General features: G+C 40.0%; 1 protein-coding gene across 1 annotated transcript in view; it reads left to right on the top strand.

Annotated features, from left to right (window-relative positions):
- The first annotated feature begins 2,115 nt into the window (after window positions 1-2,115).
- The window catches only part of LOC105386255, a 67,502-nt gene continuing 43,837 nt past the window's right edge, over window positions 2,116-25,780 (top strand). Inside the window, exon 1 of the mRNA XM_011556776.3 lies at window positions 2,116-2,499. Within this exon, the coding sequence (XP_011555078.3) occupies window positions 2,479-2,499 (21 nt within the window). The 5' untranslated portion in view covers window positions 2,116-2,478. The remainder of the gene's footprint in view (window positions 2,500-25,780) is intronic.

Here is a 25,780-nt window from a genome sequence, read left to right as displayed (position 1 = left end):
TTTCGCTAGAGTGTTATGTTAGTCCCAATGTAATAGGGGGCGGGCCTATTGCCATTTTACGGGCACATCCAAGACCCGAGAACATAAATTATACTAAGACACAAAAAAAATATATAGGACACCACTGAGCAAATAATCACTACTTAGGATCTTAGGACACAGGAAAATTCGGGTTCAGCCGGTAGAGAGCTACCCTACAGACATGTTGAACTTATGACACCCCACTTTTTACGTTGGGTGTTAAAAAGAAGATAAGTATCGAAAATGCTGCAAAAGTGGTATAGTATGCCGAGAGAAGATCTTCCTCAATAACAATTTTTGTACGATTTTGTTCTCTACGACTTCATAAGTCATAGAACAAAAGTTGTTCATATAAAACTATAGGTACGGTCAGCTGCATAAGTAGCTATACATTTTTGTACATTGTCAAACTGACTACATAACCAACCGTCAATGTTTGAATAGGCAGCTTGTGAGTTTGACAAGGTATAAAAGTGTTCAGCCACTTATACAGCTGACCGTACCTATCTACCCTTTTTGCAACACCCTGTATTAGCTGGATATCTTCCGCCGTGGTCTCTCAACGAGATGCAGACAGCTTTTCGTTGAGTTTCGTAACCGCTCTAGGTTTGCCAAATTGTGCAACGAGGGTTATGCGTTTGCCAGCACCTGTGTGTGATGTGTGTCCGGCCCGGTGAATCATGTTATAATTATTATGATCATAATTAAGTAAGCATCTGATGATTTTATGAGGTAAGTATTCGGGTTTGTTATGCCTGGTAAGTATCCGATTAAACGAAGTAACCGAAATCTTAATACCTACAATTGGATTTAAGTCATTATTACACTCTTAGTAAGTAGATTTTACATTACCTATAATAATTAATTAAGTAGAGATATGAATAGATCATTATTGTCGATAGATCTAGCTTAAGACTTTGTCCAAAAAATTGCAGAACTTAACTCAACGATAAATACTTTTAAACATCTCGTCACTTATAAATGTTAAAAAACCGGCCAAGTGCGAGTCGGGCTCGCGCACAAAGGGTTCCGTAGCAGCAAATATAATATTACAGTTAAATCAACCTATCTCAAAAACTATAAGAGATACTTTGATCAAACCAAAAATCGTTGAAAGAGTTAATTAGCATGCATCACCTCTATTTTTTTTAGAATTTTATACCCCGTAGTTATAAAAATAGAGGGGGGGGGGACATACTTTTTACGACTTTGAGAGCTGATATCTCAAAAACCGTTCACTTTAAGAAAAATGTTTTTTAGAAAACTTTATATCATTTTAAAAGACCTTTCCATTGATACCCCACACGGGTATGTACATCGAAAAAAAAATTTCATCCCTCAGTTACATGTATGGGGGGCCCCACCCCCAATTCTTTTTTTTACTATTTAGTGTCATATTTTTGTAGCGGTTCATACAACACATATTCCCATCAAATTTAATCACTGTAGTACTTATAGTTTCCGAGTAAATCGGCTGTGACAGACGGACAGACGGACAGACGGACAGACGGACATGACGAAACTATAAGGGTTCCGTTTTTGCCATTTTGGCTACGGAACCCTAAAAATTATCGTTTGTAGAAGATCGTATAGTTGTATTCGTAGATATATCGTAGTGACAAAGAACGCAGTCCAATTAATTTAAACTATTGAAAGGGTTTCCGATTTCTCGCATTCCCTTTCGATCAGTGAACACGAACAACCGTTCAGAAACCTATTGCCACGATCTCAATGAATTAACCAGATTACCCTTCCGAATTAATTAGACACACGTCCGCATCACAATCGCATTATCCACGCAGGCCATGTCTCGAAATACCCCACCCGACTATTGTTTAGACAGAGTTCCAAACGAATCATAAACTTAACTCAACGTTAGTTTTAATTTGAATCAAAATAACATCGGAGTTAGTTTTAGAATCTTGTCGTAGTGAAAATGCAGGGTGCACTAAAATGCACTTTGAGGTATTTTGGATAGGAGCTGCTACAGTTACGTTTTACTCTTTCTTCTGTACGGCTACGTGATAAGTGTGAGGGAGACAGCGATATCAGGTAGATTGCGGCGTCCGCTCGGATTCTCATTCTCACTTTATTTTAGTGCAGTGTTGTTCCACGAGTGAAGGACGGAGGTCGCGCGCGTGTTTTGTTTTCTGTTTTAATTCTCACGTCTAGAAACGTATTTACAAACTTTGCAGCGACGAGTTTAGTTTTCAAACTGTCATTCTAAATTGAAAAACAGTGTCGAGCATCGTTCGGGAACGAGAATTTTCAGTGCTTTCGTATTGTTTGTTTATTTCTGGACGTATTGTCTTAGTTAGTGTTGTGTGTAACCTTGTGTTTTGTTGATTGACGTGCGTTTTTTCGGTGCGAGTTATTTCCGAGCCTATGATGTAATCTGCCTGGAGGTCCCGGGTTCGACCCCCGACCGGGGATGCTGGGTGCCTCCGAGAGAGCGCTATGCACACTTCAATGATGATGGTGAGACATTACAAACATACCTAGTTGTAGTTGATCTAAGTTATTATGTCTAGAACTAGATTTAAACTTCATAGGTAAGGTGATCTAGATAGGTACCTAAGGTATTTGGACACCTAGATACCTAGGTACTTTCTAGAAATAAACGAGCTCACCGAATGGTCAATTTTGCTATCGATTTCGCTTCTAGTTCTAGCAATAATAATCTACCAAATTATACCATTCCACACCTACCAATTTAGATTAATTGGTTAAATACCTACCATTGACCATGTGGGTGAAGGTTAATGTTAAACTGCCTACATACCTATATGTTTGATAGGCACTAGGCAGGTCATCTATCAAATATTCAAATTTTAATATCTTTCCGCATTTATAAACAGAATTAGGTACCTATTTATTTTTTATTACTTTGTATTGGCTATTACAAAACTCACGATCCCGTTATGTTTACAAAACCCGTAGGAGTGAGCTCGTGCTCTAAAAAAAGGTTCGTCTATGTTTACTGCCGCCTTCTACGCTTTGTAGGTAGATACCTAGGTAGGTGGTAGGTATTCCATGTCAACTATTGACAACGATGTGGTAAATAAGTAGGTATGACACTAGAGTTAGAGGGAAGCTAGGTAGGCAAGGTGCCTTAAGGGTGCCTTGCACCTTGCACCAAACGAAATTAAATATATTGCTGTCCTCCTCAGTCAGTCAGTATTTATTTATTTTCTATGGATAAACAACAGTAATAGACTATAAGTAACTTAAATTTAACATAAAAACTATTTTAAGCCTATCACCTTAAAAGTTTATCAGTAAACATTTATTTGTATTAAAAAGATGTGATACTTAAAGTAAGCATACATATATGTATATGTATGACTGTGAAATCAAGAGAGCAATAGAATTAATTTCGTTTAAATGTCTGGTACAAGTCACCTAAATCTTCAAGTTCTCCCGGGTCTCCTTCCAATGACTTAGGCCTAGTCCACCACGCTGGCCAAGTGCGGGTTGGTGGACCCCAACACAAGCAAGCTTGTGCTGAGAGAGTGGTCGGGTAAGTGGGGTACCATACCAAACTGCCAGATGTTTTCAAGCTGCCCGAAGGCCTCTGACTAGGCTTAACGACTACCTACTGCCGAAGCAGCAACCGGGACCCACGGCTTAACGTGCCGTCCGAGACACGGAAGCGTCCAGAAAAGAACCACTTGAATTCGGTCACCCATCCAATGGCTGACCGTGCCATGTGTTGCTTAACCTCAGTGATCAGTTACAATCACTGAAGCCAGCTCGACTACGGACGCTTCACTTTAGCAAACTGCCCCAGTCCACCTAGGTACTATTCCTATTACCTAACTAAGTCTGAAGTCCGGACCAAAGTGGGTTATCTCAAAGAACGCAATATAGGAATAGCTATGCATGTAATAATAAATTACCTACAAATGCATAGGTAGGTAGGTATAGGTACCTAATAGTACCTATTAACATACAAAACAGCATTATCTCGGTGTAACCCATTTTATTAAATTATTACATTGCATACTGTACTGTAAGTTGTAAGCTAATAGTATGTACGGTAAGGTGCAGATAAACCTGACCCCCCTCAGAAGCATTGTTACTATGAGAGGGGGGGTCAGGTTTCTCTGCACTTGACCGTACCTAAGTGTAAGTTATGCAATACGAATAGGTAGGTTACTATTTACTCTTCTTGTCGTGTCGATGGCAACTGTCACACTTCCGCGGCCCAGTGGACCGCCACGTCGTCGTCGTCGAGTTGGCCTTACTTACTACTATTTATACAATACGTATACATGCATAGAGTATAAAGTACGAAGATACATACTTAAGTATACAGCTACCTATGTAGTCTGAATAAGATAGTACATAGGAAAGGAGTACATAGTGCGTGACTTAGACGTAAAATATGAGCTTGCTATACATTTTTGTATTTTGTATACTAGAAATACACTCGTGAGCAATAAAAAGTTCCAGTGGATTGTTACTGGACGAACGGAAATGACTCTGTCTGCAATATTGGAGTACATTTAATCAGATTATTACCAACTGAAAACGTAAATATTTTTTTATATTTGGAATTTTGTGAGAGGAACTTTTTCAATGCTCAGTCCACGATATTTGCAGACTTACCAGTATTAAGATATAAGTTGGTAAGTATACCAACTTATATCTACATTTCCATACAGAGTTCCGTAATATGTTCTGTGGTTCCGTATATATGTATACATGTCTCTGGAACTTTCCTTACAAACTTACAATACTACAGAGGAAGTAATAATACGCCATAACTTTCGGCCACGTTCTTCTCAAAGTTTACCTTCAGTTTGAGTTAGGACTCAATTTCAATTCACATCCAAGTGAATTTCTTAAATGCGCATTTAAAATATTAAATGAAGCTTAAAATCATATTATGATAGGTTTTTTCTAAGCTTATAAACAGAGCAACAGCACCAATTTTAACCTTAGGTAATTTGGAAAATCGATAAAAAAGTCTAAATAGTTGAAGACTAGTCAAATAAGTCTAGTTAACCATTTATCGTGCTGTTCGCATTAGAGCTCATAAAATTTAATTAACACAGTATTTATTTGAAGGTCGTTCTCATGGGTTCATTCAGGTGAATGAATAGTCTCATTTGCTCGCCTACTTGAGGCGGAAGGCAGGTCTAGAATTAGTATAGTAATTAAGTCTTAAATACAAATACCCAAATTAAATATTTTTAATAAAGTATACAGTCAGTACGTGAGTAAATAATAATGTTTTTTGTAGGATTGGACACAATAATTGTATTGTATATCGGAGCAATAAAACAATAAAATAAAATATGAGAAGGGTCCTATCGTGGGAGTGGTAGATAGGAATCAAACTCAGGGAATACACAAGGTTCACTGTATATTTTAGGTTCTACAGACACGTAAATAGCAGTTGAGGTAGTCTTTTGCGTATAACTAATAATTCGCGAAGGGGATGCAAGCGAGCGTGATCCAGCCGGGAATATGGTTTGGCGCCGACTGCCTGCGCGGGCTCCGCTGGCCGGTGGCGCGAGCGGGTGTGCGCGGGGGTGAAGAGTGAGCGCGCGGGACGCGGTATGCGCAGAGAAGCTGCGCGAGAAACGGTGAGGCGGCTGTGGGACGCTAACATTTTGGCGCGCGATTTGATTTCGCGGTAAAATCTAGATAGTGATGTTACATCCTCCCCCTCTAATCCGAACTAAGCGCCCTCGCGTTCGGAGTAGCACACTGAGTAGTCCTGGTCCTCCCCCTAAACTGATCGTCGCCCTCGACGGTGGTGGGGTGGTCTGCACAGGCGTTCTTGATAAGCCTCCCCCTGAACTAGGACAGGCCTGAGGTCATGGTCGAGCCGAACCCGTGGGTCGTGTTTCCTCACAGGGTTGGTATGTGGCCGGGCGTCGCTGGCGTGGTTCGGTATGACTCGCCTGAACCACGTAGGAGTCTGCCTGTGATGGGTAATACTAGGTGGATGAATACCTACCTTCATGCGCGGACCAATGTTATGGCCGGTATTTGTACGAAGCCGGACCGAAGTCTCGAATTTGTAATTTCGTTCGGGTGCGTCGCCGAAAGTCCAAACCCCATGTACTAAGTTGAGTACAATGCCGGCGGTGATGATGGCGTCCCGCCCCAGCGACGTGCGGGTGTTTGAGTCCGGGAACACGAGGAATGAAACTTCGAAAGATCTGCCTTCTATACTTACCTGTGTTGCACCGACCAACGTTCGTTTCAGCTGTCTCGATCCGTCGGCCAGGTACACGGTGTGGAAAGTGTCTTCAAATTTCACCCCCCTCTTGCACATGATGTCATATAGCATGTTGCTCGCTATGCTATGCGTTGCACCTGTGTCGAGCACGGCTGCACCGAGCGCACCGCCAACTTTGATGTTGACCAGTGGGCGCGGGTCGTACTTACCTTGTATTTCGGCGGTTAAAAACTCGTGCTCGCCTCCACTGTTTACTGCATGACCCCGAGGACTCAAGGGAGGGTTACCGGGGGCCGATTCTACAGATTCGCGCTTCTTTGTTCTACAGTAATCGACATGATGACCAAGTCTCCTACAGTATGCACAACGCGGCCGTACTCTGGTAGCGCCGTTCGGGCCAGAGGAGGAGGAGGGCGTCGGTATATTATGTACTGGTAGGTATGTCGGTCTGTCAGTCAATCTATTGTGGCCTATGGAGGGGTTATTTACATTTATACAAGGCGCCGCACTTGGCGGGTTAAAATAATTATGGGTCGCGGCCGAAGGGTTAACATTATTTTGAGTGATATTCGAGGGGTTAAACTTATTAGTATGCGTCAGCGCACACCGAACTGCAAAATGCTCGCGCATGGTCGAGCAAAATGTAGAACGCATACTCGAACATTTACTAGAAAGCTCGAGCATGGTCGAGCATCAAGTTGGGACTTGTATTCAATTTTGAAATGTATGGAATTATCATAAGATTAATTTTTCAATGATTTCACAATATGCTCTGCTCTGCTCTGCTCTTGGTGTGCGCTGAGCCTATTGCGCACCTCGCGTCTCGCCTCTTCAACCGCCCTACACTTAACAATAAGCTCATCAACGCTTGAAGCACCTTCACGGGGAATGCGTTTTCTTAGGTGGTAACTTAACAGTCCATAAATTATGTCTAGCTTAGTGTCTTCTAATAGCTCGTACGGAAGCTGTGCCAAAAGGGCGCGCACTCGCGATATAAACACATCGGACCGCACTTCATTTTGCTCACTAGAGAATATCGCGCGGAACACTTTGTAGGCCGGGAGTGGAGTGCCGTACATGGCGCGCAGGCGCTGCAGGGCCGCGCCCCAGCCGGCGACGGAGGCGCGCACGCCGCGCCACCACACGGCGGCGTCGCCCTCCAGCAGCATGGGCAGCCCGCGCAGCGCGTGCTCGTCCGACACGTTGGCGCACTCCTTGTACACCTGCACCGCGTCGATGAAGGCGTCCAGCTGGTCCGCGCTGCGGCCGGCTCCGTCGAATCTTGCCGTGCACTTGGCGAACGTCCCCGGCGGTGGCGTCTGGTAGTCAGACGCGGTCGCGCGCGCGGGGGGGCTCGCGGCGCCGGGCCCGCGCCGGGCGGGCGGCGTGCAGGTCCGGGGGTCGCTCGACATCCTCTCCAGGAGGACGCGGTTCTTCTCGGCGGCCTCGGCGATGGTATCCAGCAGCACGGAGAGCTGCGCCGCGGTCACGCAGGCGGGCGCGTCGGGCGTAGCGGCGGCCGCGGCGGGGGTAGCGCGCGCCGCAGGGGGGCCGCACGCCGCGTGCTCGTAGGGCGCGCCGGGCGTGGCGGGAGGGTCGCGCACGGTGGGGGCGCGCGCCTCGGGCGCAGGTGGCGCGCCGGGGCGGGTCATCACCGTGGTCTTACCGGTGCAGCAGCGGTCTTCATCGTCGTCAAGGTTGCAACGGCTCGCTCGTCCTTTCTTCGGTGCCATATTGTTCTTCGCAAAAAGACACTCGCGCACACTTACTATACGTATCTCCACTAGTTGGGCGCCACTATGAGAAGGGTCCTATCGTGGGAGTGGTAGATAGGAATCAAACTCAGGGAATACACAAGGTTCACTGTATATTTTAGGTTCTACAGACACGTAAATAGCAGTTGAGGTAGTCTTTTGCGTATAACTAATAATTCGCGAAGGGGATGCAAGCGAGCGTGATCCAGCCGGGAATATGGTTTGGCGCCTGCCGGGAGCTGTAGCGTGATGCGGACCAGGCGGCGTGGGGCCTGCCGGCTGCTGCGCACGCAGCCATTGCTGAGGATTTCGCAACGAAGGTTTGAGTTGATAAGCCGTGAGTAAAATGCTATTATTTACTGCTTTTAAAAGCTCAGCCACTGGTCATAATGCTCCGGCGCTTGGGGTTTTTATCCCACGCAGTAGGGTCCGATTCAATAGTCGTGGTGATGATTGATCACATATTCCGGTCCTACTAGTGGCGCTTGAGCTAGATACTTACATTAATGACCGCTTTTAGTAAAGCATATGTTAATTTTATACAGGAAAAAATTATAAAAATATATTTTTCTACCCTCAATTTCTAATATTTTTAGAAAACAGTTGATAAAAACTTTGCTATTACAATAATGCACTTGATTATAGCTTATGTAAGGCTTTACAAACAGGAGCTTTCCAGGACCATCATAGGATTTTTTTACAGGAAGCACGTGGCTCCGAGTTTCAGTATGTTGGGACATTGTGGCATGTGCGGCGAGTAATGTGATCCGCCGGTACCTACCCGCTGAGGGTAGGCAGGCCGATTCGGTGAAATTGAAGTTTCGTGTAAACTGCACCCGGCCCTGTGCTCCCGCGCTGGCCGCCGTCTCGTGGCACCTGCATCGCAGCGTACACCCGGCCCTGCGCTCCTGCCCTGGCCACCGGTTCGTGCCACCTGCATCGCAGCATACACCCGGCCCTGTGCTCCTGCGCTGGCCGCCGTCTCGTGCCACCTGCATCGCAGCGTACACCCGGTCCTGGCCCTGGCCACCGGTTTGTGGTACCTGCATCGCTGCATAGACCCAGCCATGCACTCCTGCCCTGGCGGCTGTACACCCGGTCCTGGCACTGGCCACCGTTTTGTGCCACCTGCATCGCAGTGTACACCCGGTCCTGGCCCTGGCCACCGGTTTGTGCGACCTGCATCGCTGCATAGACCCAGCCATGCACTCCTGCCCTGGCGGCTGTGTTGTTCCACCTGCATCGCTGCGCACACCTGGCACTCCTGTTCTGGTTGCCAGATCCAAACGCCCCCTGTCTGGGAAGAGATTTTATGCTCAGCGGAAACGCCTGCACTATTGCTAGCACGGTCATCATCGTCATCAGCCATCATTATGAGTGACTTCTCTAGAAGGTATCGAGTAACGTGCGCTATTCATCAGTGATTTTGGCATATGCAGACGAACGTTTACTGCCAAGGTTGGTCATGTTAGCCATACAAGGGCACACCAACGAAGCCTGAGTAACCACCTGCAGTCGCCGTAGCCACATCGGCATGGAGGACGACAAATCGGGTAACGTGCACCGCTTCTAAAAGTGTTATAGCACTTCAATTTGATGCCTCCGCTGAGGTATCCTGTTAAAGCAGCTCTCTTCTGAACTGCCCAAAGTGACCTGTAGACTGCTCCTGGGGATAGTTGTGCAATCAATTTTTTTTTTTTTTTTTTTTTTTTTTTTTTTATTTATTTAGATGTCTTTTCTGAAGAAACTGTCTAATGCAGCTTTTGTTCTAAACTGCCTAAAGATCATTGGACTGCTCATGGGAATGGTGACGCACGGTAAGTACAGGAGCGTTACTCTATACTGATGAGAAACGAACGAACGAGAGCTGTCGTGCAATCGGCACGTTTAATACATACAAACAGATAGAGCGGCTCGCGCCGCAGTGCACTGAAAGTTCGTTTTTCGTCATATAAAGTGACCCCCCAGACACTATCTTTAAGTGTCATGACACATCGGCAGATTCCAGCTTTGAGTCTTTTCTTTTCTCGGCTGTGAGCAAAGTGAATCCCACCGGCGAGTGTTCAACCTAAAAGCACTGAGCTAATTCCTGATTTCGTGAAAGTCGCTGTTGCTATACCATACCGCTTCTCAAGTTACCGAACTTATTATGATCCTACTGTCGGGTGATCATGATCAGAGTGTCATCGCGGTTTCTGAGTGGCACCACATTAGCTGTCTTCCTTATGTCCCAGTGGATTGTGAGTGTGTATCCGAGCTCTTTGTTGAAAAATGCGTGAACCTCCTACGCAGCAGCTGTCTACTATATAGTTGTGTATCGAATAAATCGAGTAACGGTGCTCTTGCACGAGACGACTACCTTTTGGTAAAATTATAACTTCCACTATTCTGGGAACATGCATATACCTACTGTGTATTGTGTAACACATCACGTGTAGCCGCAGCCTTACTCAAATTACTGGGCTAGATAATAAACAATGGCAGTCGTCATTAAATTTCTATGAATTCATCATTTGGAGCACAATTCAAAGGATGAAAGTACCTATTCATGCCTAAACGGCTTCTCAATGAAAATGTATTTTTAATTCGATTCTGGCGCAAACGTTTCATAACTATTTTTCAACACTGTATCTGCTGAAACTTCTTAGACTGACTGGTGCAGACGTGCCGTTTTCACAATTCCATTTTGAGTAATCCTCAACTTTTTTATGGATCTTTCAGTTAGTTACGTAACTAGTTACCAAGTAAAATGTTTGTACTCGCATCTGATTGGAGCTCTCTGGTATATATATCTACTAAGCTAGTACAGAGTTATAACCGGGCAGTGGTGACGTGGCGTCGTGGTAGCTGCTTGATTTATTAGAGTTTGCTGAAAACTTTCAAAATAAGTAATAATTATTAGTCATAACTCTTCGCAGTTCTTTCAGAATGCAATATCAGGTCGCTGAAGTAGGTAACCTTCCTTAGCTGGGTATCAACAACAAGCCTTTTTGTTTTGAAGAATGTCATAGTTATTCACCGTTCCACTGTCATATCGATGTCCAAGGACTTTTTCTTTGGTATAGCTTACTACCTAAGTTTACCTATAGATAGCCGCAAGCTATCTGCTGTTGGCGAACTGTCAGTTCTGATTGATAAGTCAGGGTCGAGGTGGCTCGTCCAACTGTCCATGTTCCCGCCACCATGATTGTTGCTTCCACAGATTAGAGAGTCTATGTTGGCTGTCGTTGCATCAGGTCTGATCAGGTACAACTAACATCTTTTCGTACCATCTTTATTTAATCGAGCTATTTTATTTTGTGTTGTCTTGGTTGACTTAATGGTTTTAAAATTTAACCTACAACAATGTAAGTAGGTACCTAGTGTACCTACTTACGTACCTTTGAAGTTGCAACAAAGCGAAGCCTAAATTAGGGTTTTGGCCGGGACCTACCCTTAGTGTTGACGAACATACCTAAAGGTGACCTTGTTAATGTTTTTCATATGAAGTACTGAACATTTTACTTATCCTGGTGGCATGACTGATCATTTACTTACCCAGTTAAGACATGTTAGCCGGGTTTCATTTATCAACTATTATAATTGTTATTGTTGTGTTAATCAATCGTTATTAATTGATGTCATCTACCAAGGAATGCTGCCAGAGCTCATAATATTCACACCATGATGATACAGAATGATAGTAGCCACAAAATCGGTGCAAAGGCTTATAAAATAACTTTCCTTCCTAGTAGGACTGCACAGGAACTCGTTAACCGCCGAGTTAGTTAGAATACAAAATTAGACTGTGTGTTACTTGTCAATCTAGAATATGAATATGGTGACCTGCATCGTGTTTTGAAAAACTGAATACTTAGTTATCCGCCAGTGTCACAGCCTTCATCTAATCTTTTCCAGTAGCTGATGAGGCTGTGATATTTAGTAAAATTATCTTCCCTTCAAGCACCACTCCTCGTTCCAAGGACTAGATGCCGCGCCAGGTGTTGCAGGTCGTGTCGTCGTACGGGGCTGACTGAGCAGGTCCACGAGGCTCCAGGGTCGGCTGCTGCATTTCTGAGGTCAGTCCAGAATTACATACCCTAGTCAGCATGTGCTGGCCTGAGCCCCAGCGGGCTGGATCGATATTCTACATTTTACAGCTTTTAAATATTGTTGCAAAGTATTTCACTGGTTCCATCCATTCGGCTAGTGTATGTTAAAAATATTGCCTTGACAATAACAAGATTTTGATTAATAATTACTTATAAGTATTGCTTTCGAAGAGGCACTGTGTGTATCCATATGTATAATACCTACCTATATGAATAGGTACATACCTTCCATAACTTTCTGACAAGTCAGGAATAATAAGGAAGTACTTAAGTCTTATGTATACTTATACCTTTCTTTTTAGTATATCTAACTACTACCTAGAAATCTATGCATTATAAATTTATAGATTCAAATATTTATCTACTGATATACTCATCAGTAGCTTATGGGTCACAGTTGGTTTTCTCTCCACCATGCGATAATAAACACATCTCACAATGTTTAACTAGGTTTCAGATAGGCTCAGACTACATAATAGACGCATTTTTCCTGAAATAAAAATGACATATTATGTATCTAGCCTATCTGAAACCTAGTCATTTCTGCATGGTGATATTACAACTGAGGCGCGCGGGCGACTCACTCTATTTATATAGGCACCCGCACCTTGCAAACTAAAGGTGGAGAGAAAAATGGACTTTATTTAACTGTCACTGTGACCCTTATGATGCCGAACACGGAGAAAGTCGAAACGTCATATCTCACAATGTTTAACTAGGTTTCAGATAGGCTAGATACATAATATGTCATTTTTATTTCAGGAAAAATGCGTCTATTGTTGATACTTATTTCCAATGAACGTGACTGTACGAGTACATAAATTAGGTATTTGTGGTGTTTTAAGAAAGTGGGTTTCCTTGCGTTTATTGAAATGGTATTAAATTGTATGCGGTTGTATACATGCAGTAATTTAGTTTGATAAGCCAGTAAAGATTTTCATTCTGTAATAACTAGGTTTTCTTACAAAGTTTTATATTTCCTGATCAAAGTATTAAGTATATTATTATTAACCGTCTGTGCGCTTTCTTTTTCTTTAATGAAATTGTTTGTAATATATTTATGAAATTAATATTATGTTAACTATTCTATGTATAGAATAGTTCGTCAAATATTTTTTAAGGTCTAGAGAAGAAGAACATTGTGAAACTAGACATATGCCCAGTTTCTCACTGGATTATACTGTAAACTTAACCCCAACCTAATATGAAATGAATCGCTGTGATTGGTGGTTCACGTTCTGGTAGATACTCAAACTGTGAGAAACTAGGCCTTACATTCTTGTTAACCTTTTTTTAGCTATGGACATAATCGGTTTCATTTAATACTTATCTACTTAATAATGTTCAAATTAGACCCGTCGTTGTATAAATTTGCTATCGCCGCATTTCTTTTCATGCTCCAAACGATTACATTTCTCCGCAATGGACAACATTTCAAAAAACTAAAGCTGCTATAAATCGAAAACCATTTCGAGATTTAGCTCTAAAGGCCACAAAAAAATGTTTTTGTATTTTTTGGATGTATCATTTTCGAGAAAATCATAAAATAGTAAAAAAGTGCTGATGACGTCATGCATCAGGTGCGATGCATTTTGATGATCAAAGCCTATAGATTTAAAAACAAAGTAACTGTCACTTTCATTTTTGATTGACGTTGACGTTTTATCGTGACGTTGTTGTTTATTTGGGTCATTTTCATTAATTCTGTTCTGACACTTTCTGACTATTTTTTTTATTTATTATTAAGAGATGACCTCTATATAATATGTCCCAGAGCATGCCACCGCCTACACAGCTGAAAAAATGCTTCTGCTTATTTTTTACATGATAAGTACCTACTTTCCATCATTAGAAATATCAAGGTCATTTGAAAATGACCCATTTGTTGGTTGGCATGTAAACAAAGTTTAAATGTCACTTGTCAGTGTCATTTATGTTTTTTTAGAGACTCAGGCAATAGACAAAAATAAAAATTGAGCCTAATATGTGATGTCACTTCCGGTTTTAAAATAATTAACTTTAAAGTTAAAAATAACATGCAAAATGTATGTATATACAAAATAAAAAAATACGGGTCCACTAATTTTCTACAAACTTTCCGAATAACTAATAAAAATATAGGGTAAAGAAAATGAAATGTTGTCCATTAGCGGTGCGCGGTGTCTGATACACTTTACACACAGTCACACATCATCATTATTATCATCATCATCAGACCGTAATCGTCCATTGCTGGACAAAGGCCTCTCCTAAGGAACAATCTCACTCTCTCAACACACTGTCCTCGACCTTCCTCTATGGTCGACTGCCACTTCAGCATGCAGAGATTTTTAGAGCTATACCAGTTACTGGAGTTCTCTTACGTATTCCCAACGAGACATAGAGATCTGAAGGGACACACAAACTTATAATACCACTAGTGCCGGTGGAGGTTAACTGTATTACCTCCTCTCATTCTCGCCTCCACAGCGGGTAGCGAACAGATTTGCTCCAAAAGCGACAAACTTGAAATGGAGCTGATTATTTTTATTACCTTAGGGGAAAAGAACTGCCCATAATTTCGTACAGTCAGGGCATAACACTTAGCACTTCGTAGCATTCTATTGCTTGCGACTTAAGGTTTAAATTCCAGCTGCAGTTTGGTTTGTCGATGGCTTCCACTGTACATATCAAGACCTTGTTCAATAGCCATCCCAAGTAACATTTCATTCGAGCTTAGGTTGTAAGTAATGCCTTTAGGTTTTATAAGGGTTGTGAAAAGGTTAATGCTTTGCTATCTGGTCATATTGAGTACTTGAGAATGATTACTAAGTCCTAAAACTAATTGTTTATTAATACAACCTTGTAGCTGCTGTTAAGAGTTTATATTAACGTTATTTTAACATGTATTTCAGGAGTATATAGTTCTAGGATCTTATAGTTGTCGTAGACTCCTGATTTACTTCTAGAAAAGCTAGCATTAATGCTAAAGTGAGAGCTTAAGGTTAAATTTTTAACCTTGATACAACCATAAAGTTATGGAATATTTAAATTACTTATAAGTATTTTTTAAAACCTATCTTAAACCTTTAGGTTGATAAGAGTTGTCTAGGCAAACAAATTAGGACTACTTGGTGAAAAACAAAAGCATTAAGCACTGGCTATGAGCTAAAGGCATGATTTTAGTCCTACAAGAATATTTTAAAGCTTTAGAGGCATCCTCAAAATATGTTTAATTCTTTTTAGTAATTTCCTAACGGCCGCCATATTTTTTCACTGAAATAAAAAAAAAAACTTACCAAAAAGCTACATTTTAATTAATAAGGGAAAATTCAGTAGCGTTTCCTATACTATTCCAAATATATGTTTTTTTATATAGACAGTACTTTTATTTCTAATATAAATTTACACCAAACATAAAATTTTATCTATTTTTTTTAATTAAAATATCTTCAAATTTATCATTTACAAAAGGCCCGTCACTTATACAGAACTATTATCCGAAAGTATCACAATAAAGTGCTAGTCGCACAAGGTTTTCATATTTCCTGACTTCAGCCTAACTACTTACTATATTTTGTATTAATACAACACTTACAAGTTAGCCATTTTGAGTCTTGGAAAGTGTCAGGTAATGGCGCCATTTATTATAATTATTATAAAATCTTACACACAAACATTTTAAGACCCGAGAGTCCTGGGAAGGCATTACAAATATCCATCAAATATGTTTCAAGTTATAGAAGAGTTACATCCAGAACTAATTTAGAACTTAAAAGCTGTCTTCCAAGGTTATGTTAACGTTAAATTAAGGTTGTGAAGGTTTTATTTAGGTTCTGTGTAAGTTGTTCAAAAGGTTCTGGGTTTGAGCTATAGGTTTTGCTGTAGCTCTCAGAAAGGTTCTAAAACGTGGGCCCTTTTTGCACTCAGGAGGTTAATATAAGGTTAATATAAGGTTATCGAGCCTTCTAAGTCTCACGAGTTGATTTCCATACAAAGGTTCTAGAACCTTTTCAAAACCTTTTTAAAACCAAAAATGTTACTTGGGATAGCCCGGGGGAGATTTCTTATTATAATATAATGCCGCTGCGACACGCCAAAATCGTACTTATTCATTAGGAATTACGGTCGCACTTGGTGTTGTTTTTTAGACACATTATTATTGAATACCTCAGGGGTTTCTTTATATTCGCAGCTGTTAATTGCATTTATCGTCTTTGTATGAAATAGAATGGAATTGCTATAGCAATAACAACGACTGGCGATTACAATCATTTTTCTTTCTTTCAATTGAATCAATTCGTATGAATTTAGTAAGTACCTATTTAAAAACAGGCGGTAATAACACTAATAATATTCAGATATCTAGACTTAACGATAGCAAGATCTAGCTAGTACCTACAATTGATACGTTGGATATTTTTTATCGGTAGATACTAACCTTCTAAAGAAACATGATTTTAATGACATTGACCATGGTCTTTATCTAAACAAAATAAGTTGATCAAATCAAATTATTGTAGCCTTCGTTGGTACTATAATAATACCATTAATATTTAACATTTACTTATGTATTTAGTATTTATACATGACTTAATAAGACCGATACTTATAAACTGTTTGATTTTTAAAAATAAAAGGTTAAATGCAATTTGTGCTGACGTATAAAATCAAGAGAAGCCGACATAGATAGTCATTCAATAACGTTGTCGTTTAGTCATAATGAAAAAAAACTGTGTGTTTCCTTGTAATACTTAGACTTTCCTCCCCACAACCTTTCATTATCAGGGTGATTCTCAAAAAATGGCTCCAAAAGCATAATTTCGTTGGCGCATGTTTTTTTCATGTTGTTTGAATATTATACCCCACATATTGTAGAGGCTTTAGACCTCTTTAGTTATGTCTTATTGGCCCTGAAATCTATCGAGCCGATTAAAAGTTACAGCGATTTTAAACAATTTTGGGCCAATGAAATTAGATTGGCACCAATGAAATTAGAAAACACACCAAAGAAATTATAAAAGGTCCCAAAGAAGTTAGTTTTAAGAACAAAGAATTTTTTTTATTTTTATTCTTATTTTTTTTTTTTTTTTTAAAGTTGAAAATATTTATTCATAAAAACATATAAGTCACAAACATGCATTATATCCACTAGAAGTTTCGTCAAAAAAAAAATTAATAATAATTATAATATACCTACAAATATACTTACTACTTACTTATTATAACTAACTAATCAAAAATACCCCTCCGAGCCACACCCGACCCAAAGGTACCCATGACACTGGCAGCGTTACCACGCTGCACAGCCAGGGATAGCCTCTGCATCAGGTGTGCCCCGGAAGAAGATCCCAGACCACGACTCCTCAAGCGTCTGGTGATTTCCCTTAAGAAGGCCCTGCCCTCTTCTCCCCACACCCCCATCGTCTCCACAGCCAAGGGCACAAACAGAAATTAGAAATTATTTTAAAGAAATTTGTTTTATACGTAGATTGCAAATAATACACAACAAAAGAAAAAATCACGCATATCTTTATTTGTTTTTAACATAATTACCTGATCACGTAAGGGTGCAAGGGTTCTAAACATCCGAATGAACCAATTGCCAACCTCACCTGCCCGTGGTGCACTCTGCTAAATAACAGACGAGGCTCTGGCGACCGGATGATGGCGGTATAACCATCCAAAAACAGCTACTCTAAATCCCATAGGCCGGCGATGGGCAGCAGCGTCACCGGTATAAAAAAGTGTTAAGAGGACGAGGACACGATGACCCTGGAGTCCGGCCACATGTTCTACCATCAGGAGGGCGACCAACTGTCCCAAGGTGGCGTAGGATTCCTCGTCAACAAGACCCTTGTCAACAACGTAGTGGAGATCAGCAGTGTGTCAAATCGGGTAGCGTACCTAGTACTTAAACTAACCGAGAGGTATTCCTTGAAGGTCGTGCAGTTATATGCACCAACCTCGGCACACTCTGACACAGAAGTCGAAGCAGTATACGAGGATATCTCTAGGGCATCACGTGTACTGCTAGGACCCAATACACCGTTGTGATGGGGGACTTCAACGCCCAAGTGGGAGTACAAGAATGCGACGAATCGAGGGTAGGACATCATGGCTTTGGTAGCAGAAACCAGAGAGGGAAAATGCTTGTAGACTTCCTCGAAAGGGAGGGGCTTTCTTTCTGATGAATTCTTTCTTTGAGAATCGGCCCCAGAGGAAGTGGACATGGGCAAGCCCCGATGGTAGGACGAAAAACGAAAAAGACTTCATTATGACTGACAAGCTGCACATTTTCAGATATGTCCCAGTGATCAATAGGTTTAAAACTGGGAGTGATCACCGACTTCTCCGAGGCACTCTGAATATCAACTTCAAGCTGGAGAGGAGATGTCTGGTGAAGTTGACCCTTCGTCCCACACTGCACCAAATTGGAGCTGTCAACACCAGCTTCTAGAGAGGACTACAGTTCTTCAGAAGGGTGACCAAACCCTTCAGAAGGGTGACCAAACCCTTCTGAAGAACTATAGACCGATCTCGCTTTTAAGCCATGTATACAAGCTGTTTTCAAGGCTTATCACGAATGGTCTTGCCCAAAAGTTAGAAGAGTTTCAGCACCCGGAGCAGGCTGGGTTTCAAAAAGGCTTTAGTACAATAGACCACATCCACACAGTAAGGTAGATTATACAGAAGACCGAAGAGTATAATCAGCCTCTGTATCTAGCCTTTGTGGACTATGAAAAAGCCTTCGACTACATCGAGACCTAAGCAGTTTTGGAATCCTTGCAGAGATGCCAAATCGACTGGCGCTATATCGAGGTGTTGAGGTGTCTTTACAATACCGCTACTATTGACTGTCCAAGTACAGGACCACAAGACAAGACCTATCCAACTGAAACGTGGAGTGAGACAGGGGGATGTGATATCTCCGAAACTGTTCACCAATTCACTGGATGTCTTTAAGACGTTGGACTGGAAAGGACATGGCATATGTATAAATGGCGAGTACATGTCACACCTCCGCTTCGCGGACGACATCGTTATTATGGCAGAATCTGTGCAGGAACTTAGCTGGATGCTAAGTGGCCTAAATGCTGCTTCCCGACGTGTAGGCCTCGGTATGAACTTGGACAAGACGAAAGTCATGTACAATGCTCACATGAAACCGGAGCCGGTCGTCGTTGGTGAGGCAACAATCGAAGTTGTGCATGAATATGTCTACCTCGGGCAGACTATTCGGCTAGGCAGAAGCAACTTGGAAAGGGAGGCTGCAAGGCGCATCCAACTGGGTTGGGCTGCATTCGGGAAACTTCGTCACATATTCTCCTCGTCCATTCCTCAGAGCACGAAGACAAAAGTCTTCAACCAGTGCGTCCTGCTAGTGATGACGTATGGTGCTGAGACGTGGTCACTGACGGTAGGACTGGTCCACCGATTTAAAGTCGCTCAGCGTGCTATGGCTCTCCATAGAAACCCCAAGCATAACTCTCTAGTTATGCTTGGGGTTTCTCTGATGGATCGTATCAGAAATGAGGTTATCCGTCAGAAGACTAAGGTTACCAACATAGCTGTCAAAATATGCAACCAGAAGTGGCAGTGGGCTGGTCATATCTGCGGAAGAACCGATAACCGTTGGGGTAGACGAGTTCTCGAGTGGAGACCACGAACAGGCAACCGCAGCGTGGAACGCCCTCCTGCCCACTGGACTGACGACCTTAGGCGGGTAGCCGGTAGTAGTTGGATGAGGAAGGCCGAGAACCGAGTGTTGTGGCGCTCCTTGGGAGAGGCCTATGTCCAGTGGATGATTATTGGCTGATGATGATGATGAGAGAATTAACCATAATAGACATTGAATGAATAAAGTAGCGTTATTAATGGTGTTTCATACTCAATACTAATTTCTTTGTATCAAAACTAATTTCGTTGGCGCAGAATGCCAAAGAAATCCAAAGAAATTATTGCCAACGAAATTAGAAATCATCACTTAAAAATTATTTTTACAGAAAGCTGATGTACAATTGGAACCTCTTATTGATACGTGCATACTGTTTGTATAGACATACGTGGACAAAAATATGTATGCAACAAAAACAAATAATAACATGAAAGTAACAATCGAAGAAATTAGGCACTTACCTGACCAAAAACCGTTATGGCGCAAAAAAAAAAAAAATTCGTCATACTCCGTAAACTTACGCTCCTCTGCTCCTGGTCGAAGATAGTGGGGGACTGAAGGGTGAGGGACGCATGGTGATTATGTCCGGTGATCGTTTAAACGCAGAGTAGGAAGACGTTAAATTATTTGTATTTGTATTTGTTATCGTTACGCCAAAGAAGTTAGTTTTTTTTCTCGGACAAAATTGAATGCGTTATATTTTTGAAAACTAAACCTAAGAGTGAATAGAAACCTAATTTACAATTACCATAAGTATCTGTTATAATGATAATATATAAATCATAAGCTTATTTTACTTTAAAAAGTGAGTTTTTCTTGACCTAAAAATAAAATCAAGTGAAGGACGCGCCAAAGAACTTATGATATTGAGTTTTAAAAAATCATTGTCGCTTTCTTTATAAATGTATGCATTGCATTACTAATGTATAAAAACGGTCACAAGATACATTATTAAAAAAAAAATACATCCTGGTATAAAACTATCAATTTCATGTATTTTATGGCTTGGACATAGCTAAATCGCGTCATTTGAGAATCACCCATCATCACGATATCTATCAGAAATCATAAATGTATTACGTACTTACTAAACAATAGACATACCCTTACTTTAAATTTAAAAAAACCGAAACAAATTATTTTATCATTAAATTCCCTATCTCCGTATTTCACTGAGCAAATATATTTCCAATTTCATAACAAAACGTCGAGTGGTTGTATCGGATAAAATGTAGATAACTGTTGATGCATCGACCTATAATGATAGGGCGTATCTAATATCCACAACCACATACAATACACATAAAAATATGTATGTATTTTATATAAAATCTGATTGTCTTCAGAGTATAGTACATTTTTAGTAGGTACTGTTTTAGTGTAAGTACTCTGTGTATAAATTTCTTTTGACAAAGATTTTAGGATTCATAATTTGACACGAATAGACTTCGCGATAGGGCCTCTCAAGCCACCAAACCTAAACTCAGAGATGTCGAATTAAAAAATATCCGCACCGCACAGGAAAACGTGACCAATCATAACGTTAATTTTCCACGTTCTCTTTTTAATTTTGACAGCTGTAAATTGAAGAATTGTTAGTTCAGAAATGCCATCAGTCTAATTCTAAATTAGTCTATGGATCATGTCGTTAGTTTGTGTATATTATTAATAACGTCTAGTTACAGAACGGAAACCAGAGTAGCTATTCTTAGACCTGTAGCGCTAACTGAAACAGTGAAGCAAGGCGCTCGAGAATTCTTGAAGCTTTCAGAAGCTACAATTGTTTTAACTGGATTAAATAAACTTAAACCACCTTGTTACAATAAAAAACAATATAACTTTATTGAAAGACACACAACATAAATTAGGTACGATACAAAGAAAGAGTAAGCACAGCAGCCTTATCGCTAAAATCGATTTTTTCCAGGCAAGCTTTGGGTGAATGAAAGACTTGTTATAACGTAGACTTAATTAAGTCCTGGTTTATTATTGGCCTTGTCTACTGATATATTTATGTATGATATCTATTTTCTACATACTTATGGCAGAAAACAACCAAAATCGTGCACAAAAGCTAGTGTTATTTCGTATTACCATTACCAGTTTCCTCTTTACATTTTACCTGGGTTTAAAAAAACTTGGATGAGGTAATCGGGAGCGTCGTGGTCCGATAAGGATTGGAGTAGGTAAATATTTTCTAAGATAGCAACAGTGCAAGGACATTCCTTTGATAAGTATTGCCGCTTCGGTCTCTTGCACAAAATCCTTCTTGAAAAAAACAATTTACTCAATAATAAAACAATTTACCCAATATTTATTTCATGTATTGTTTAAAAACATTTAACTAGTTTAGCCCCCGAATCCACACACACACACACGCCTTGTGTGTGCCTAATGTACTCCCTTGCGGGGTAGGCAGAGGTGCATTGCTGCACCCACTTTTCGCCAGAGTTTTATGTTAGTCCTAATGTCCCCGAATCCATAGAGTTTTTTTGTTACTTTAAAATAGGTTTACAAATTACGTTGTGATGTATTTAAACTGACACAAAAAGTCTAAGCTCCTGTGTTTTTCAGTCATTAATTTGTAAACACAAAATATGGTCTTTGAATTTGGGGGTTATTAAATTACCTTTTTACAGCATTTAAGTATTGATTCAAAATCATCTAAGACTACCTATGTTTTCTCTATACGTACCTACCATTCGATATGCATGACGTATGACGCTAAAACAATAAGACAAACCTACACTACAGTCTGTTTTAGAACAATGGCATTGTATCAATCAGCGCCCAATTATCTAAATAAGGTGAACGGATCATCAAGCGATGATTGGACTATTGTGAACGTGTCATAGAGATCATTATTTGTAACATAATTTTTATTAGTTTTTATTGAATAATTTAAAAAATAGAGACTTAATTTTTATTTAAATACTTATGAAGTAGGTACAGTGATTAACAAGCGTAACGCTTTGTCGTCCATAATTAGAATAGAATACTCTTTATTTTGCACCATTAAAGAAAACATTACAATTTCACAACTTATATATAAAAAAGTACAAAAAAGGCGGTCTCATTGCTTAAGGCAATCTCTACCAGACAACCTTTGGATGGAAGAGACAATTTTAACATAATTAATGGGAGTAGAGGTGCAATAATAATTAACTAAAGTACGTACTCACCTCAGTGATTTCTAAACGATATTGATATCGTTGTGGTACAATAGTGGAGGGATTTCATAAAACTTATGAAAAATATTGATTAAAATCCTTTCTTCTGTTCTTGATAAATTTTCTAAAATCTGTGAGATATCTTATAATAAAAATAATAACATTAGCACAAAGTAAACAAACACAATGTTAACCGAGTAAATAAATAAATAAGCTGAGACGTATGTGCGTGCGGCACAATACATAAAAATGTACTTAGGTTACCTAGTTATCCTAGTGGCAATCTATCACTGTCTTAGTTGTCTTACGCTAGTCCTAGACTACTTAGTCACCCTATAATAGCTAGCTACGAAATACTGAGTGGTTTCCTCTGTAGGTTTTATCCCCTTAGCGAAAAATAAGGGATGTTATGTTTTAATGTGTGTAGAAGCTTATAGAAAGTCCTTGCTGTGACCACTTTATAGGTTAAAAGGCTAATGAATCGATTCATAAGGATAGCAACTCTTCATCAGAAAAGGTACACAGTCGTAAACGTGACCTATTTATTTCATAATTAAACCAACTATTCATTTATTTATTTTATATTTATATACACTTTATTGTACACATACACAAGCAAACATAAAAGAGAACAGTTACAAATCAAAACACAAGACGTATACAAAGGCGGGCTTATTGCCAAAAAGCAATTTCTTCCAGCCAACCTACGACTGGGTGAAAGATAAATGACATTAGATCCTTTAACTAACTTGAGTAGGTACAATTAATAATTATCAAACAGAAATTAGCCTATGGTTTAAATCTAAAATTAAATTAACAGTGCATGATTACAACATAAAATAAACATAATATTATAACATATAACTTATATATAAATATATATATATATATAATTCATGTTATAAATAAACCAAAATAGATTAAAATTATGAAATCTGAGCTTACAGTTTATCAACCAACGCAATCAAAGGCATTATAATTATAAGCCAGCGAGTAAAAGTGACTACTAGAAACTATGTCAGAGCGTAGAAAAACTATGCAATCTTGAGATAATAAGCGGTTACACTATGCATTTATGTATGTAATCATTTTCACTGCACCGATGCGTCATTTCACTCTCATTTAAACTGGTCGGGTTGCACGGAGTTTCAGTGGCAATTAAAATAGCATTAGGAGTAATGGGTTTTCGAATTTGGTCGACTTCGAAAATATGTAATTCTATGTTCTACATAAGTTTATATCTTATCACTCATTCATGTTTCTATTTTTTATTTATTTATACTGAAGAACGGATATTGAAGCGATTACAAAGACATAAGTGCATAATCCTCATATAAGGTTTGAATACCATATCTAATAATCATTTATTTATGTAGCCTGTAGAGTGTTCCACTGGACAAAGGTCTCCCTATGGACTTTCCACCGATCCTGTGCCTCATAAATGCACTACAATTTAGTTATTATTGTTTTAGCACTTGTTTCTGTTGCGAAGTTAGCTTTGTTGGACACTAAGTATGTCAATATTGGGTGTATATTGTGTATAATATGACACCGCTGTACGTTAAAGTACGTTTGCCGAGTACACACTGACATTCTAAGAATTAATGTAGTGTTAATTACAAAGGTGTTTAGCCGATTACGGTAAACTGTAATCGGTTACTGTCGAGGTATGGCGGAATGTGTAATACTGTTGTACATACAAACGAAGAGATACGGAAAGGGCGGTCTTATCACTAAAATATACAGGGTGAGTATATCATAGGTGCAAATCCGGAACTATGTTACAGTGCTCTTCATTCTGAACAACTTTTGTTATAATGACTTCCACCGACCTAATGTGCACCTATGAAAGACTCACCCTGTATTTTTTCAAAACAACGTTTATTGTTTTTTTGTAGTTGCGAAGATTTTAATAATAATGCTGAAGGTCTTTATCTAAAACCGTTAGGGATCAGGGAGATTTTTGTTTATTGTAACATATTATGGTGTCGCCACCTGTCTATTGGCACATAAACTTTTATAAATACCTACTTATTGTAGCAGTCATGAAACATAGCCCTAGACTGTATAATTTATATTATTAATTACTTAGGATAGCTACAAGCCGTAGACTGGCGGGAGTCTGCACTGGACAGTCAGAAGTGGCGATCTCTTGTATCGGAGGCCAAGACTCACTTTGGGTCGCTGAGGCAGCGGAGTAAGTAAGTAAGGATATGGTGTCTAAAATCTAGCCTTCGAAATATCTACGTCACAATTCATAAAAGCTTGCCACCTGAATCTGTCCGACTACTTTTTTTTTGCACATAAACATTATTAGATCATAGTAGACCAGCCAGTACGTTTCCTTTCCATTTAAAACTATTATTAAAAACCGGTCATAGAGTAATTCTAAACTATTCGTTAAGCCCATAATTCATAAGCTCAAAGCGCAGGGTGGTTACTCTACCTTAACAAAGTTTAAGTTTCGGAGCGCTGCAGCGCTAACCACGACTCTATCTCGTTGCAACAAAAGAAAGAAAGAAAGAGAAAGAAATAATCATTTATTTAACACACTGGACAATAAAAACAGGAACAAGAAACAAAAAGAATACTACATTTTTTTTATAAAAAAAAAAACAGAAAATAATACAATACAGACAAACAAGGTTGCTGTCCAGAGCGTCAAAAACGGCACCAGCTCAGCATGTGCTATGGCCAAAGAGGCCAAAGCGCTGGTATTCAGCTGGCTTTCAACGCAAGACAAGTATTATTTTTCTGTAATCTAAAGTGACCCCTTGGTGGACGGGAAGTCTGTCTGTCTGTCCTCAATACAACTGAATAATTCTGCAGAACTCGTTTGAACTTATTATGAGTATGCCTCAGCTATTTGTAATTAGGTTAACTAGGATGGG

The sequence above is a fragment of the Plutella xylostella genome, chromosome 29, assembly GCF_932276165.1.
Source record: "Plutella xylostella chromosome 29, ilPluXylo3.1, whole genome shotgun sequence".
Lineage (NCBI taxonomy): Eukaryota > Metazoa > Arthropoda > Insecta > Lepidoptera > Plutellidae > Plutella > Plutella xylostella.
The sequence above is the reverse complement of the archived record's forward strand: the minus strand, read 5'-3'. Positions and strand labels throughout refer to the sequence as shown.